Below are 17,999 nucleotides of genomic sequence, written 5' to 3'. Positions count from 1 at the left end.
ACCTGTAAATATGAAAACCTGCAAAATCGGCAGTGTATCAAATACTTGTTCTCCCCACTGTATGTGGTTTCATAGGTACATGTCTTCTTGATAGGACGTTATTAAAAAAGTTAATCAATGTTTGGTAGTAGAGTTGTACTGATACATATATTTGTTATATGAAATACGGAGAACTGATTTGTAAAATATAGGAAGTGTACCTTTGAGAGGATAGGTACAGGAACACACCATACTTAATTGTAGATCTCCATCTCATATGGATAATGAGCTATTAAAAAGCTATTGCATAGATGGATTTACAATTGTTTTTAGAGGTACATGTCACCTGGATAGGCACTTATTGTAAAACGCATCTGCAGTATCTCGCAAAAGTGAGTACACCCCTCACATTTTTGTAAATATTTGATTATATCTTTTCATGTGACAACACTGAGGAAATGACACTTTGCTACAATGTAAAGTAGTAAGTGTACAACCTGTATAACAGTGTAAATTTGCTGTCCCCTTAAAATAACTCAAAACACAGCCATTAATGTCTAAACCGCTGGCAACAAAAGTGAGTACACCCCTAAGTGAAAATGTCCAAATTGGGCCCAAAGTGTCAATATTTTGTGTGGCCACCATTATTTTCCAGCACTGCTTTAACCCTCCTGGGCATGGAGTTCACCAGAGCTTCACAGGTTGCCACTGGAAGTGAGGGGTGTACTCACTTTTGTAAGATACTGTATATGTTAAGAGTTGTAATAAGGTAAAACGATTTCTGCCGAATGCACTTTTAAGACGGTCCCTTAGCCTCATCCACGAAATATTCCTTCATTGAAAGTAACGTAAAATGTTTTTCTGAAAACGGAACGAAACCGACAAAAAACCAAAGGGTGTACCTTGCTCTATCCATAGTATCAAATGGTCTGTTATAAACAGTTTTTTCCTGGCCTGTCGGTCTTCCACTTGAGCAGGCACTAATGAGCAAGGAAAATCAGGCATCAGGACTGACTTGATATTTGATATGGTTGATAATTTGACTTGATAATTTGATATTTTTAGATATGGAGTAGATATAACCTTAAATCTAATTGAAAAGTCCAAGAATACGAATCCTTAAGTTTGATTTAAGAAACTTCGATATGGTGAAGGACAGGAGTAAGTTCAAAAGAAGGGTGTGCTTGCCCTCTGGTGGATACCTTCGAATAGGTTTTCAAATGAACAATTTGCGTGTGCAATTTCTTACATTTCAATAGAAAATGAAAACATTGAAAAATGTAAAGCATTCACAAAAACGTTTTATTTTTATTTTCAGAGTGGCAAGTGCACTTTTTCATAAGCAAAAGTGCAAATGCTCGGTCCTGGTCGAGTAGGGTTATTGTTAGCCCACTGAGGTATGTGGTATGAGACCCATCTGTGCATGTGCCTTCAGCATAATCACTAAAGTAAGAAGTCTTCATTAAAATACCAGAAAGGTGCATTATAATACACTGAGTTTCTATAACCCAAACAGAATGATGGTAACAGGCCAACCTGATGGATCTCATAGGCGTATCACAATGTGCTGTATAAAAGTCAGGATTTGATCAATTGAATCCTATTTTCACTTTTCTTTAATGATTTTCATAAAACCTGGGTTTAAATTCCAACCAATGTCCAATTTGCAACCCAGACAATATACTGTACAAGACATCAAGTTCTCAAAAATAAAATATTTATGCTTGTGCACAAGGTGGTAGTTAGTCATGCATAAAGTGTATGAAACGGGCATTATAGTATTAAAATCATCCATTGTTAGGTGGCATATTAGCCACCTTTCAATAAACTAGAACCAATCTAAACTCAGAAACATTGCATTAATACAGTGCCGTAGATAATGTAGTATGTAAACAGTATGAAATCATTGAAATAAAAAAATAATTTCAACTCTATTAAAAATCTTGACAGGCTTTGAAAAATGATTACAGAAACCAAAATACTAAAAATCATACATTTTGAAGAACTTGTATTCTTCATACAATATAAACCAATTAATAGCCTAATAATCTACAGATGTGTTTTTTTAATAATGTTTAAACAGGTAAAAGTAGTCATAATTATTTTCTATTTCTCAGCAGTAAAAACTGTAACAAAACTACTGATGAAAGTGAAAGATAGTGATTTGTTTAGTTCAGTTGAATCAACACCAAATACCAGTTTGTCTTTAAAAACAGACACACACTACAGTGCAACAGAAGAATGTCCTCTGGCGATGCCAAGGCTATATGAAATGTAAACATTCTCTGTTCTTGGTTTTTCCTGCAGGCCAGTTCCTTCCTTCCACCTGTGTGCCATCATCAGTGTCACCCTACCTTAAGCTACATACGCTTGTAGATGCTACTTGCTGAGGTAAAAAAAAAAGTACGCTTGAAGATGTCTCTCTCTAGTCCCGTCATGACCTAATCAGAGAAAAGAGAAGTTCCTGGCTTTCCGAGCAGCGTTTATGGTACTGAGATCAACTACATGTGGAACCCACACGCAGGAGTACAGTAGCTTTGCTCAGAATTGGATTGGGCCTTGAGAGTCAGACCTATCGCTCCGACTTGACCTTGTAGCGCAGCACCAGGTAGGTAGCTAATCTGAGAATCACAAAGAAGATCCCCAGAATGATGAAGTCCATGTACAGCTTGGCATCCTCCACGTCCAACAGTTGGAGTACCTCCTCAGGCTGCTGGAACTTACACGCTTTCCCCGGACAATGCAGCTCTGAACGGTTCATCCCATATATGGATAAGATCACCCCCTCAAAGCCATACCTGGGAGACAACACAGACTCAGTAGCCTACGATCTAGTCAATGCCAGATCGCTTTGACCGGCGTATTGATTCACAGGTCAATGTGACGCAAATACGGAAACAACATTGCTGTGCATTGGGACCTTTTAGGACCCTCCATTATTTTATTGAGCTAGAAAAGCACGGAATGAGGCGGACAACTATACAGCACGTAGAAGATGTGAAGCAGTGAAAATGGCAGTCCCCCGGGATTGAACCCCAAACCGTGAACAGAACCACCCCTAGACATTAGACTGGACACCGCCAGGAAAAACCTACCTGACGTAAGAAACGTAGGAGCTCCATTGCAGGTACTTGGGAATGGTGTCAAAGTTGACGAAGAAGCCAGAGAACAGAAGGACAGGGATTGCAGTGACAGGCCCGACAAAAGTGGACACCTGCATAAATACAGACAGGCAGAAGGGCTAACGGTCAGCATGCGTTGCAGGCATTTGATTGGTTGTCAGGGACAAAAGGTCGATCAGATCGGTATTATTTACTCAAGCAAAATAAGTCACCACGTTGTTCAGGTTGTATTAGGTTAGTGTTAATTTGTACGTAAAAGGACGGGCTAGTTATTCAGGCTACCTGGAGGTTTGTGGAGGCAGCACCAACCAGGAGCCCCAGCGACTGGGCTACCAGGGCCGTGCTGATGGATAATGCCACAAAGAGCAGGTAGCGTACGGCCTCCGGAGGCTGATCTGTCATCCAGTAGACTATGCTGCAGTACATGATGGGGCAGATGACCTGGAGAAGAGAAAGCAGTACGGTACACATTTGTTTGCCATTTAGCCGAGGATGTCATTCAGAGCGACTTAACAGTTAGTGCCGTCAAATTAAGATAGCTCAGTGGGACAATCACACAATGTTTCTTACACCCTATTCCACCACTAAACTGGACAGATGCACTGCCCAAAATAGTTGTCTTGCTCCTGCATGGCCCTAAAGCCTGCCCTGTTATATCAGTAAATTGCATAAACTGCCCTTTTGACTGATTTTAGTAGCCATTTTAAAAAACGTTAAATGTTTTAGGGCTAGTCTTAAGTGTTTTTTTGGAGTCTACTTCTATTTCTTATTGAAAAACTGAAAGAATATAGACACATTTAATTAAAATGTGGCAAAATCTATAAATAGGATTGGATAATGAACTACTGGGTTGATTTTGGGTTGTGTCACTAATGTGCTGTTCACACACACACACTATATTTCATGTTTGAACAAGGCATATAAATAAATACTCACACACACACATGCTTACAAGCACACACACAAAACACACATTCTTCAGGTCTCTTTTGATTTCCTTTTATCTCAACAAGACTGACCTGGTTAAACAAAGGTTGAAAAAAGAACAAATATTCTGCTGGGTGCAGGCTTTGTTCCGATGACCAACTCACCTGAAATGGAATGTCAGCCATGGTCTTAGCTAGATAGTAAGCCTTCAGGCTGTACCAATAATTCAGATGTTCCCTCAAAAACACTGACATCTCTAGAGGAACTGCAGGTCAGACATGAATAGGAGATAGCAAATAGGAATCAAAACGATATTTTATTAAATACAGGTTTTAGGGAATTCCCTGAAAACAGTGATATTTTTTGCTCAACGGACAATCCTGAATAAAAACATCTAAATGGGTTCAGCAGAGTTATTTATCGTTGTTTGTTGCGGGTGCCAATTGGGACTTTGCCCTTGGCTTTCTCCCGTTTCATCCCTTTAAATGTGTTCTGGTCTTTTATGACTCAGTCAAACTTGCTGTGGAGTTGTTGCAATGAGGGAAGGCCATAATTGCAAAGCGGACATCACGAAAATGATAGCATGGGGGGGGACGGGGATATAATATATATAATATATAATATAATAGATATAATAACATGTATAATGTGTAAACTCACATGTGAGCACGGTGGGCATCAGAGCTCCAAACATAAGGAAAAGCATGGAAAAGAAGAGGAAGCCAGTGTTGTTAAAGACCTTGTCCGCATCATTGCCGATGTTCAAGTAGAGCAAGCCAATCAGAACTCCTATAGATATGTGTGACATCAGCCGTAGATGTGTAAGCACCTGAAACAGACATGATTACAGTTACCCGTGGCCTGCATAACGTCTTCCCTTATACACATGATTACAGTTACCCATGGCCTGCATAACTTCTTCCCTTATACACATGATTACAGTTACCCGTGGCCTGCATAACGTCTTCCCTTATACACATGATTACAGTTACCCATGGCCTGCATAACGTCTTCCCTTATACACATGATTACAGTTACCCGTGGCCTGCATAACGTCTTCCCTTATACACATGATTACAGTTACCCATAGCCTGCATAACGTCTTCCCTTATACACATGATTACAGTTACCCGTGGCCTGCATAACTTCTTCCCTTATACACATGATTACAGTTACCCATGGCCTGCATAACGTCTTCCCTTATACACATGATTACAGTTACCCGTGGCCTGCATAACTTCTTCCCTTATACACATGATTACAGTTACCCATGGCCTGCATAACGTCTTCCCTTATACACATGATTACAGTTACCCATGGCCTGCATAATTTCTTCCCTTATACACATGATTACAGTTACCCATGGCCTGCATAACGTCTTCCCTTATACACATGATTACAGTTACCCATGGCCTGCATAACGTCTTCCCTTATACACATGATTACAGTTACCCATGGCCTGCATAACGTCTTCCCTTATACACATGATTACAGTTACCCATGATCTGCATAACGTCTTCCCTTATACACATGATTACAGTTACCCGTGGCCTGCATAACTTCTTCCCCTATACAATGCAGTGTTCCTCTTGTCACTGGGCAGAGTTATGGACATTTTACATCAACGACTTGGCTTAAAAAACTAGCCTTAAGAGTGTATGTTTGTATGCATCATGACCAGCTGTTACATGTGTCTTGAATCGACTTGAGGCACTTGAACCCATTACTGTTCAGAAGTCCTTGTCCTTTAGTCAATAGCCCACAGAAAAACTGTTGTTATCTAAAGTCAGTTCTAGGAATGAGTAGTCTATTTGCCAATCCACCATGAGACAAACATGGAATAAATAAATAAAAGTTAAATAATGATATTTCGTTTTTAAAGACACTGGTATTTGTAAGACACCTCAAGACCGAAGGTGATGACTGGGCATAAGCCCACTGCAGCCTCTTTGCAACTAACTACATGCAGCATTGAATCTTCAGTTCTCCTCACTTACCTGGTCTCTACAAATTGTTATGAAAGTTCTGTGGAAGAGTATGCGGAACTGTGTAAAAGTGCTTGTGGCAAATGAATGGCTTTCAATGTCTCCTGAGTCCTGTGAAAAGAAAGGGGGGGGGGGGGTCAAGACAAAACAGAGTGGCATTGGTTAAGTTCAGTGTGCATGTGTGTGTGTGTGTGTGTGTTTTAGTAGTAAAGCTCTAGTAATCACTTTTGGGCACTTGGTCGGACAGATGGCAGATGAATCTTCTTTGTCACAGGAGTTGTTTTTCTCTTCTATGGCACACATTCCCCCTTTGACCGCCTCAAACAGAGCAGGATTCAAGTTTCCATACTCCCCCGAAGCCACCTCGATGACTGAAACCGAGAAAATAACTTCATTATGAATATAATCTTACAAAATGTGTAACTATCCTATATATCCTCATAAGTCCTTATAACTGCCTTTAAAAGTTATTATACAATAGGTTATTCAATAGTGTTAATACAATGACATACATACATACCTACATACAATGACAACAAAACATAACCAGGTCTTCAATGTGGGTCATAAGACAACTAGAAGATATGGAACTGATATTGAGTAGTGTTCTGTTCTGTTTCACTGAACTCACTGAAGTCTGCCGGGTTGTGATAGGTAGGACAGTGGAGACCCAGGTTCTTCAAATAGGGGATGAGGTACTGGACGGTGCCTTTGTAAATGCATTGGCCCTGACTCAGGATGTACAGCTGTGGAAGGTCAAGACAACATGTGTCAGGTGGAGAGACAGACAGCTGTGGAAGGTCAAGACAACATGTGTCAGGTGGAGAGACAGATAGCTGTGGAAGGTCAAGACAACATGTGTCAGGTGGAGAGACAGACAGCTGTGGAAGGTCAAGACAACATGTGTCAGGTGGAGAGACAGACAGCTGTGGAAGGTCAAGACAACATGTGTCAGGTGGAGAGACAGACAGCTGTGGAAGGTCAAGACAACATGTGTCAGGTGAAGAGACAGACAGCTGTGGGGCCCAGCCAGAGTTTTTTCTGGTTTAGCCTGATAAACATTAACAAGAATGTATTGCCACACTCAGTAGCACTACTGCTACAGTTCCACGTTGTCTCTCAGTGTTATAACCTGATGGATGGAAGTGGACAGTGGGATGCCTGGTTGTACCTTATCAAACATCTCAAAGAGCTTGGCACTGGGCTGGTGGATGGTGCAGATGATGGTACGTCCTCCCTGAGCCAAAGATCTCATGAGGGAGACCACCTGGTAGCAAGAGGCACTGTCCAGCCCACTGGATACCAGTCATAGAGATGGAAAGAGTTAGGGAAACAGAACCAGGCAGACACGGGCAGTTGAGAGGCACCCTAACTTGGTACCAGTAGTGCATTGTTCTAATTATAATGGGTAGATACATTTACTTTAACCAAGCCCCACCAAAATCTGGCATAAAATAGTCCTAATTTAAAAAAATGTTAACACACTACAATTCATCTTTCAAGATGATTAGAAAGGCATGTCCAGAGCATGGCTAGATTTTACTTTGCTGGTCTGAAAAGATTCGATGTTGGAGGTCATGACCGCTCCAGGCCTTGTTATTGAAAGATTGAAACTGACTGAAATCCTAAGATCTGCTAGCCGTGTAGGACTTGCCACAACATACCCAACAAGAATGTACAAGCTTACAGTATCAATCCCAAATCTGATGCATCTAGTGGACACTGAGTGAGGTTGACGTGTCTCACCTGGTTGGCTCATCAAAGAACATGACTGGGGGGTTGTTGACTAGCTCCAGAGCGATGGCTAGGCGTTTACACTGCCCCCCAGATAGGGAGTTTGTGCGAGTGTGAGCACACTCCTGGAGCCCTAGAGCAGTCAGGATCTCATTCACCTACACACACACATGCACACACACACACACACTTTTCTACCATTAGTAGGTAAACTCAAATTGCAGGTGTATTTACAATTCTACACTACACTGCTGACTCATCTTCATATCCAACTCACCAGTTCTTTTTTAACTTCCGTATTCTCACTGAGTTTCAAGTTGGCAGAAACCTGAAACAGCAACAGATCCACATAACAGTCGCACATGATAAACTAAATTAATTCCAAGGAGGAACTTTCTCCAATGACACAAAATGAAAAATAAATGTCACATTTGTGTTCAAGTCGCAAAGCATTTCAAAAACGTTTCCGTGCCGGACGCTCTCTCACCATCATCGCCTCCTGGACAGTGAGGTGTGGCAGTAGCATGTCATCCTGCATGATGTAACAGGACATTTTACGAAATGTGCGGAGATCTCTGGGCTTCCCGTTTACTAGGATCTTCCCTTTCATACCCGTTTCCCTGAGGAGGACACACGGGGGTGGAGAATGGCTGAAAAGTAAGTCCATCTGACGGCGCCTGGTTCCGTGACACAATTCATAATGAAACACATGGCACATTTTCATCACAAATTCTACTCACGCTCTAGCTTTTTTCCCGTACTAAAATAAATAATATTGATGTGGATAAATGACAACATTTAAAATATACATTCTTTATGAAGAAATAGTACTAATGATTTTAGGCACTTCCGAAGATCTTTCAGGAGGTAGTGGACCTAAATGAGTAGATGCTTCTTGTTTTGACAGTAATCATTATGGGTGCAAGAAGAAATCATCTCAAAAGATGTAGAGTTCACTTTGCTATGGCAGGTTTGACTGAATTGCAGTCACAGTGGAAGACAACCGCATCAGAAGAAACTGTGCAAAGGAAGTGCTGAGCCACTGCAGAGTGGCAACCCTCCTATCTAACACGCACTTGTAGTGGCCGGGGGTTAATTCCCTGTCTTGACCTTCAACACTGTTTAGAAAGAGAAAGACAGGAACAGAAATGACGGCCTCACCTGTAGCCAGCCAGGATGTTCATCAGAGTGGACTTGCCAGATCCTGAGGGTCCCATTATTCCAATTAGCTCTCGAGTGCAGAATCTCCCCGACAGGCTCTTCAATAAGGCTTTAAAACCTGGACAGAGAACAGACGCTTAGAAAATCCCAGGACGATATCAGTGACATTGTAGTCTATGAGGAGCAGGTCCAGAATTGGTCCATTAATGTGACAAATTGAATGGAGTAAAAGTGGATTAATTCCCATGCTAGGGCAGGTAGGCCACATAACCACAGTACTTCTGCGTGCACCGGATGGCCTAAATACAAGAGAAAAGTAGATGCTATTTTACTGATTTTCCTGAAATGTGGAAAGAGAGAGTCAGTGAGTGGTGGAGGAAGGATGTTCAGTAATGCTGATGAGAAAATTTGACATTAATTGAGGTTTTGAAATCCCAGCTGGTGCACGTTCTATAGTTAGCGACTTGTACCAAAGTGCTCACATCTGCAGATTTTAGGCATGTTAGCCCCTCTAGCTTCTGGTGATTTTCGGAAATGTTAGCCCCTCTAGCTCCTGGTGACTTTCGGAATGTTAGCCCCTCTTGCTCCTCATGATTTTAGGCATGTTAGCCCCTCTAGCTCCTCATGGTTTTAGGCATGTTAGCCCCTCTAGGTCCTCATGATTTTAGGCATGTTAGCCCCTCTAGCTCCTCATGATTTTAGGCATGTTAGCCCCTCTTGCTCCTCATGATTTTAGGCATGCTAGTTTGGAAATAGGAGGAAAGTGTCAGAAGCGATCATACCTACCAGTCTGTTGGCATTGTATTGATTTGCACATTTGACAAATAAATCATGATACGTGTGTGTCCTGTGAAATCCTACATAAATGGAGACATGTGCGCCCTCATCTCAAAACCTTGAGGATAATTAATGATTGCCTTGGACCTTCTAGAGTGTGTCCATCTTGCTTTGCTTTTCCAAAACCATTAGCCAGTTCCACCTGGATCTCTGCCAAATCAGGTGAGGACCACACAATGACAACATCGTAACAGGGCTGGCTATAACAAAACATAAAGCATTCCACCATGCGTGGATGGACACACAAACACTCAAGCAGACAGCAAACGTGTCTGTACAGATTCACACAGGTACATTTGTTCTGGAGGCCTATACTTTTAAGGAAACTTTTGAAGGACAGTAAGACACAGTAATGCTGCTACATGCCGACAAACACATACACTCAACGCTGTTGTTACCATGCTGGAAACCCGTCTCGGGTGTGTGCTTGTGGGTGTGTATGTGTTTGTGTCTGTGACCATATATGTGTGAACCAGATAAATATATGCGGTCTGTTTCCCTGATTGAATTTGATCCTGCCACTTATACTCTAATGCTCCCTCCAAAGCCTGGATTGCGACTGCAATGCTAAATATGGCAGTGACATTAGAACCACCTTCAACACAACTGAAAATTCTGTTATGATTATCAGAGAAGCTTTGTGAAATGAGAGACCGGGCCTATAGGACACAAAGTTGTAGGAAATCAGTAGTCTGTTTGTGTACCAGCTGGCAGATCGGTACCAGTCATCTCTGAGCTTGAACCTTTGTTCCACTAACATACATGTGAATATACAGGACAACATCTACTCTCTGTGAGTTAGTGTAGCTGTTTGACCTGGGTGTCATTTAAAAATAGATTCCCTGTTCTTAGTTAAGTCCCTTAACCAGCTGTTATACACCTACATTGTAGTCATATCATGTAACATATTGGGCATTAAATCTACAGATCTGTGGATTTTTCTTCTGTGAAGGGGGGACATGAGACAAAACATTATGACCACCTGCCTAATATACTGTAGTTCTCCATGTGTTCTCCACGCCAAAACAGCGCCAACACGCTGAGGTATGGACTCTACAAGACCCCTGAAGGTGTCCTGTGACACCAAGACATTCCCATCTGGCATCAAGACATTAGCAGCAGATCCTTCAAGTCCTGTAAGTTGCGAGGTGAAGCCACCATGGATCAGACTTGTTGGTCCCTCAGATGCTCGATCGGATTGAAGATCTGAGGGATTTGGAGGCCAGGGCAACACCTTGAAGTCTTCATCATGTTCCTCAAACCATTCCTGAACAATGTGTGCAGTTGGGCAGGCCACTGCCATCAGGGAAAACTATTGCCATGAAGGGGTGAACCTGGTCTGCAACGATGTTTACATGTTTAGGTTTGTGTCAAATTGACATCTACATGAAGGACCTGGGGTTTCCCAGCAGAACGTCGCCCAGAGCATCACACTCCCTCCACCCGGCTTGTTGTCCTCCCACAATACATTCTGGTGCCATTCTGGTTGCTTTTGACGGTGGTCACAGGGGTCATCATGGGGTCATCATGGGCACTCTGTCCGGTCTGTGGCTACGTAGCCCTGTACGCAGCAGGGTGGGATGCACTGTGTGTTGTGACTCATTCATCCTGTAACCATCATTTACATTTTCTGTGACTTGTGCCACATTAGTTGTCCTCGCATATTGATGAGCCTTGGGCGCCCAACACCCTGTCGTCGGTTTGTGGTTTGTCTCTCCTGGAACACTGTCAGTAGGTACTCACCATTGCTGACCGGGAGCACCCCACGAGCCTTGTCGTTTCAGAGATGATCTGACTCCGTCATCTGGCCCTAACAATTTGGCCCTTGTCAAAGTCTCTCAGGTCTTTACTGCCCATTTCTCCTGCATCCAACATGTTGACTATGAGAACTGTTCACTTACCATCTAATCTACCCAGACCTTGACATGTGCCCTTGATAGGAGATTATCAACGTGTTTCGCTTCACCTGTGAGTGGTCATAATGTTTTGGTTCATCAGTGTATATCATTCCTATATTGATGGGGTCAATTCCTGTCTCCCAGCCAAGAACATACAGCCATAGAAAGACAAAGATTGACCAAGGTGTACATAGTCACTCTACATGTACATTGTTCTGTTCCCCAGTTCATTGCTGTAAATGAGTCTACGTACAGTCATGTGGAGTACACCCCCTGAAAAGATTTTACATTTGGAAAGATATTTGAGCTAAATTCAAACCACATGCATTGACATAGGCAACCGAATTAACTGAAATCTTTCAAAAAATGTATGCAATTAAAATAAACAGAAATGCAATGCATGTCCTTGTACTGAACATTTTAGTAAACCACAACCTTAACCATAAAATTGCATGGCTAAAACAAGAATCAGCTGCAGCAAAACAAGTGCAATTATTAGAAAACCAATAAAAACTAACTTGAGAGGGTCCAGCCTTCCATAAAGTTTAGAAAATTGGACATAACCATATAGGGGTGTGGAAACACATCATGCCAAGATCAAAAGACCCATCCAAGGCCCTAAGAAAAAAGATAATTGATGCCAATGAGTCTGAGTAGGGTTACAGGAAATTCAAAGTACATAATTTCACTGTCCAGATCATCTACAAATGGAGAGAATTCCAGACCACTGGCAGTCTATGTAGGATAGGTTTTCCCAGCAAATTCAGCCCAAGAGCTGACCAAAAGATCCTCATATAGGTCTTTAAGATCCCCAGGGTAACATCATGGGACCTATGTGCTTCTCTTGCTACAATCAGTGTTGAAGTGTCATTAGTCAACCGTCCATAAGAAACTGCCCAAATATGGCCTACATACGAGGTTGTGAAACAAGAAGCCTCAAAACACAACCAATGTTTGTTAAACACACTTTTTACTTTCGATGAATAAATAATATCAAAGTATAATCTTTGAGAGTCATTAATTAAATTAGGTTACCTTAATCTGTCAATAGGAGTGAGCAGATTTCCATAATTCTAAATAAAGACATTAAACAAAGACAACATTCCAGGGGATGCACTTACTTTTAACTTTAGATTTTAAATGATAATGCATAATGCTGTTTCAGGAGAACATTCTAGACTCAGGAATGAGGCCGGTGGTTTTCCAGACAGTGAAAACCTCAAGCCCAAGAATATGAACTAAGCTGTGCTGCTTATAACTATATATGTTAGAACATGCTGATTAATGTATGTGATCAAGAAAAAAGGCATTGGTATCTGTAACCTCCTTGAAGCCTAGTCAGGACCTGGAATGTGTCACAGAGCCGACATCTGTTAAGCCTCTGTACAACAACATGTTATTATAGTGTAACTACTCTTCAGTGACATGACAATATTTCAAAAGATGTCTGAAATGGAAACACAAAGATACCGGCAAAAGCCTTTTCTAAAGAGGCTATACATAGATATTTAAAAGGCTGTTCAGAAACAGAATCTAGATCAGTCTGAATTTGCCATTCTAATCCGCTGATGATTACTTCTTTATTGTATGTGCTGCACAGGGATTCTCCAGAGACCATCATTTCATGTTTAATGTCCTCTACATCCTTTATCTACCTCAGGAAGTCATCATGCTACTCAAAGTTACCTTACTTATTTATGTAGGGTTATCTGACCACGATCTCTGCTTTGCCAACTGAGGACTGGGCATGAATTCTAAGTAATGCCCTATGCCCATAACAGTGACCAAAAGGTCACTGGTTGAAATCCCTAAGGAGAAAAAGTGAAGAATATATTGTTCTGCCTTTGAGCAAGTAACTGAATACCAATTTCTTCTGTAAGTCATTCTGGACAGGAACATCTGCAAAATGATTGCTTTGCCAATGTTCAGTGTTTGCCAGCCAAAAAACAGAAGTCAGAAAGCACTGCTACCTGAAAAAATCTGGTCATTTTAGGGCACTGAAGATACAGGGGCAATTTATGTACTGTACATGTTCCGTACCTCTCTTTCTCCAACATGGCCCTTCCTGGATGATGTAGGAGAGCTCTTTGAATTCCAGGTCCACCGCCGAACGCTTGGGGAGATGGGAGAAACGCTGGGCCTCTGTGATGTGATTCTCCACCTTCTTTAGATGTGTCAGCACAGGTGGCTCCTGTGTTCCCCCATTACAGATGGTCTCTTCCATCGGGATGTTGAATGACTGGGGTTCAGAGGGCTTCTCCACCATGCCACTATCGGCCGTACCACCATTCTGCAACGGAGGTGTGGGAGTATGTTTCTTATCCTACCGCAGGCAAAATACTTTGTATTGCTTCCTCTTAAATTATTTATTCCTTTATTTTTCAGTATCTGTTTTTTCATTCGAGGTGTTGTTTGTGCATTCACCCAGGAAAATAAATGTTTATACAGAATAATAAATATTACCTTGAACCACATGGCGATTAAATCCTGTTAGGAATATCCTCTTCCAAATGTGCCACCTACACACACACATAAACATACAAACACACATGCTGAAAAGACGTCTTTCAAATTATTTTGCTCAGTAAGATCATGTTTTTTAGAATCTCTCCTCACACAGGACACGGTACAGCTCCTGATCATGTGACACATGACCTGTCGCCTAGACAACTGCAGCTCACTGCTGGCCACGTCTGGTCTATGGGACCTCACATCCCAATAGGATCAGGTTCCTGCTTAGCCCAACAATGCATGGTCTACTCTTTCCTGGGTTCTGGCACCTGAATGGGGGAACAAGCTTCTCTAGGTACATAATAATAAGCTGTTCTAGGTATATAATATTATTTACGGCTCAGATGAGCTGAATAATTTCCCAACACCACACAATCAACTGGGAAATTGTGTGACTGTTCAGAAAAGCATCCTGAGATGTTTTTCCTTCCTTCTTCCAAAGATGTCTGGCAGTCTAGTCCATAGTTCCAGTTTTGCTTTGATTTTCACATTGTACAATATCCACTAGGGAGGTCGGACCTACACGTAGGGGAAACTGTATTCTGAGGACTTCCACTGTCTAAGAAGATGCTAAGAGCCTGAGAAATGAAAATGTTCCCATGATCATATGTTGATTAATCCTTTATTATAACGATTACTGTATATGTAATCTGGACTTTGTTCTTTAAAGAGCCTACTGTAAAGTTCCCAGTCATTTCTCCTCTCTATTTTAAAGACAGAAATCACATTTAATCACTCATGGGTTCTTAATCCATGGGGATTAAAATTAACTTCTTGTTACCCTTAATCTGGGAGGGTGGAGGGCTGAGACTGGGGGCTGAAGCTCGGAGCTGAGTCTTGGGAAACTTGCAGTAGTTTGAGGTACACCACCAAGCACCGCTCTCATCCAATGTATGGGAATGGTATGCTCCTAGAATTTCACTTGTTACAGATCTTGGCACAGACACATTCTCCTGACCGAAAGGAGAAAGGAAACTTGGTGTCAAAGGATACAGACAAAAAAAAAAGGTCCAGCCATGTTACATAAACCCTAATATGTCACAAGATGCTAGCCAGACTAGAAACTACTGTACACTGGGCTAATCCATACCTCATGTCTTCTGAACTGAAAGACCTCCCTTATCAGGCTTTAGGTCATTCAATCCAAAGATCCCATTGCAGGTTTTACTCTCTACACTATAAGAACAAATGAAAGAAGATAGGATGCAAGGTTGCTTCCTCTGTCCATCTAGAACCCCTATTTGGGGTCCTTGGTTACAGGCAGTAATATTTTGGTTATTCTACCGGGACAACCAAATCACCCTCTTGTAAAACATGTTGGGCCTGTGTGCAAGTGAGTGTGTTGGTGGGTAGGCCCTCTTCTAGCACTTTATGACAACTGAGTAAGAAATGAGATTATCTATTATTGATTATTATTATTTATTATTAATAAATTAAGATCTCAGCCTAGGAAATACAATTAGTGCAAGTCTCATTTCATTAGAATTTAAAGAGTTTTTACTCCCATGTGCATTTCCATCAGAAGGAAAAGGTTCTAGGTCTTAATTGTTATTGAACCCATCAGGATTATTTAACTTGCCTATAAATAATGCGCCTGTTGTAGTACCGTTTGTTACTAAGTGAATCGTTTGTTACTAAGTTCAGTTATGTTTTCCCCTGTCTGATCATAACCTAACAATAAACCTGTTTAAATAATAGTCCAATCTCGACTGTTTCATAGAAATATACAGTATATCCCGTCAATCATATAACGCCATATAATGACAATATTCGGTGGCAACATGCGCGTTGCCTTTTATTGGTCACTTAGTCAGTCACCGGAAATTAGAGGATTATTCAATGTACAATAGATAATGCATACTAAAAACACAATGAGATCGACCGGGAAGTCAGCTGTATGTGCTGTAGGCTGCAATAAAAATCTCGTAGAAGGCGTCGGAGAACCGTTCACACTCCAACTTCAGAAAGCCTGTAAAGCACGGTCCACAACATGGATTTGACACGTAAATCTGTGGTGTGATACCTATGTGTACCAATAGCATCCTGTCTAAATTAATGGAAATAAAATAAATATGATATCACGTTCTACTCAATACATGTCACTGATGTTATCGTCCGTCCTTTGATACAAAGTCCGTCCTTTGATACAACTGCTCGTATATAGTTATAAGTAACTGTTAATAAAAAATTATTATATCCAAGATAAGTTGGGAAATAGCGCAGTTTACGGAATATTGTTGTTTGACAGTGAAATACAAATATTATTAATAACTCACCTGAAGTTAAATCAGGACAACAGGAATGTCTTCTGTTCCTTGCTGTATCAGGTGAATGATGTAAATCCTGATGCAGAACGAGTAAATCCTGATGTGCTCAACGATTGGCAGAGCTCTATCTTGGAATTGAAATGTCCAGTCCTAATCCCTTGATGCCAGAGCCTGTCAATTATTCCGAACTAATTTAGGAAAGACAACGTAAGTGCTCTATGCTTTTGTAACAAAAAATGTAATGTAATTTCCCTAAAAAAAATCCCAACTGATTCAATGACAGATCTTCCACTAGCCGCTTCTCAAGTTTGCCTTGCCTTGCGGTGCTTAGCCTGTTATCTTCACAGCATTCCGCAACTTCCAGTGGCATCTACAGCCAGTTTAGCATCCAGCGCCAGCGTCTTGGGCGTTACATGAGAGGTTTCTGAGGAAGACCATGGATCCGTTTTGAGGCGAGATGTAGCTAAAATAGCCAATTTTTTTCTCATGGGAAAATAGGCAAGGCCTCCTACTTTTGTTCTTCCAAATCCAATTAAATTATCCAGGTTTGAAGGGAAGTAAACCTGCAAGTTGGCTAATAACTATTTGAAGCCCTTCTCATTTCGAATGACGTAAGATTATGAATGGAATCTTGCTATGCAGGGAAACATCTGTCTATGAGTTGTTAATCTATTCTTTGTTGCCGACACTGAAGGCTACATGTACTGTTATATAAACCTACATCTGTTTCACAGTCTATTTATCTAGACTTTGGAAAAGGTTGAGGGCAAACAGGAATTATTTAGGAACAGTAAATAACACAGTGGGCCTATGTGTGTATAGGTGTCTATACACGTTTGTCTGTGTTTCATATCTTTAAGGTATGTTCATAACATTGTTCTTCTTTCCGGTTGTCAGAGACAATATTGAGGCCCACCTACAAGACGATGCCAACGTGCCACCGCTAGTCAACTGGAATCTGCATTTCTAAGAGACTTTAAGAGAGTCTCAGGACTCTGAGACAGCAACACAAGTTCAGACATGAACATGAAATTTGCTAACTTTTCAGTTGCTTCACCGTAGCTGTAGGGGGAGATATGACTGCAATGACTTTTAGTGTGAAGGATGTGGGCTTGACTTTTGCATTCATTCAATACATTTGAAGAGTGATGTATGTTCATAACCAATGGCAGTCACAGCAACCATTTGGAGTTTAACTTTGAAACATTTTGACTGAACCTGCCATTGTCTTTCTTTTATCAGTAATTGACTGAAAATCAGTTCAAGACCTTTTGGAGGCAGCAGTATATGTAACCAACCAAGATTGGCAAGTCAACAAGCATGTCATTTATAATCAAAACATGATTGGCCTGCATAACAGCTCACACAAATTCAGACGGTTTTAAAGTATTCAAGTGTTTTCCTTCAATATTCTGTACCCCAGATCACAGAGGACACAAAACAATCAGTCCTCGTCTTATGAAATTCCAAAACTTGTCCTGACTCAAGATAATGAGTTTAATTCTATTCTGTACCAGCCAGCATGACTAACTATCACAAGTGTGTAATGTATCTCATTGTTGTATGGGTTTCATAGTA

The 17,999-nt window shown here is 41.2% G+C and overlaps 1 protein-coding gene across 6 annotated transcripts; it reads right to left on the bottom strand.

Annotated features, from left to right (window-relative positions):
- Nucleotides 1-1,298: 1,298 nt before the first annotated feature.
- On the bottom strand, nucleotides 1,299-17,014 carry abcg4b (ATP-binding cassette, sub-family G (WHITE), member 4b). Of its 6 annotated transcripts, none has more exons than XM_010872103.3 (17): nucleotides 16,431-17,014; nucleotides 14,936-15,107; nucleotides 14,107-14,162; nucleotides 13,684-13,933; nucleotides 8,909-9,026; nucleotides 8,235-8,367; nucleotides 8,025-8,075; nucleotides 7,760-7,905; nucleotides 7,185-7,308; nucleotides 6,645-6,759; nucleotides 6,239-6,384; nucleotides 6,026-6,124; nucleotides 4,689-4,857; nucleotides 4,193-4,293; nucleotides 3,384-3,542; nucleotides 3,075-3,193; nucleotides 1,299-2,777 (listed from the first exon to the last, which is right to left on the bottom strand). In XM_010872103.3, exons 3-17 carry the CDS (start codon nucleotides 14,116-14,118, stop codon nucleotides 2,552-2,554), a joined length of 1,968 nt encoding a protein of 655 aa, XP_010870405.2. In that variant the 5' UTR covers nucleotides 14,119-14,162; nucleotides 14,936-15,107; nucleotides 16,431-17,014; the 3' UTR covers nucleotides 1,299-2,551. The 6 variants fall into 6 exon arrangements, with proteins under 6 accessions (XP_010870405.2, XP_019898123.2, XP_019898091.2 ...); XM_020042564.2 differs by having other exon boundaries at nucleotides 14,936-15,104; XM_020042532.2 differs by lacking the exon at nucleotides 14,936-15,107.
- Nucleotides 17,015-17,999: the final 985 nt, after the last annotated feature.

Source organism: Esox lucius, chromosome 1 (assembly GCF_011004845.1).
Source record: "Esox lucius isolate fEsoLuc1 chromosome 1, fEsoLuc1.pri, whole genome shotgun sequence".
Classification (NCBI taxonomy): Eukaryota; Metazoa; Chordata; class Actinopteri; order Esociformes; family Esocidae; genus Esox; species Esox lucius.
Note: the sequence above shows the minus strand (reverse complement) of the source record. Positions and strands in the feature narration are given on the sequence as shown.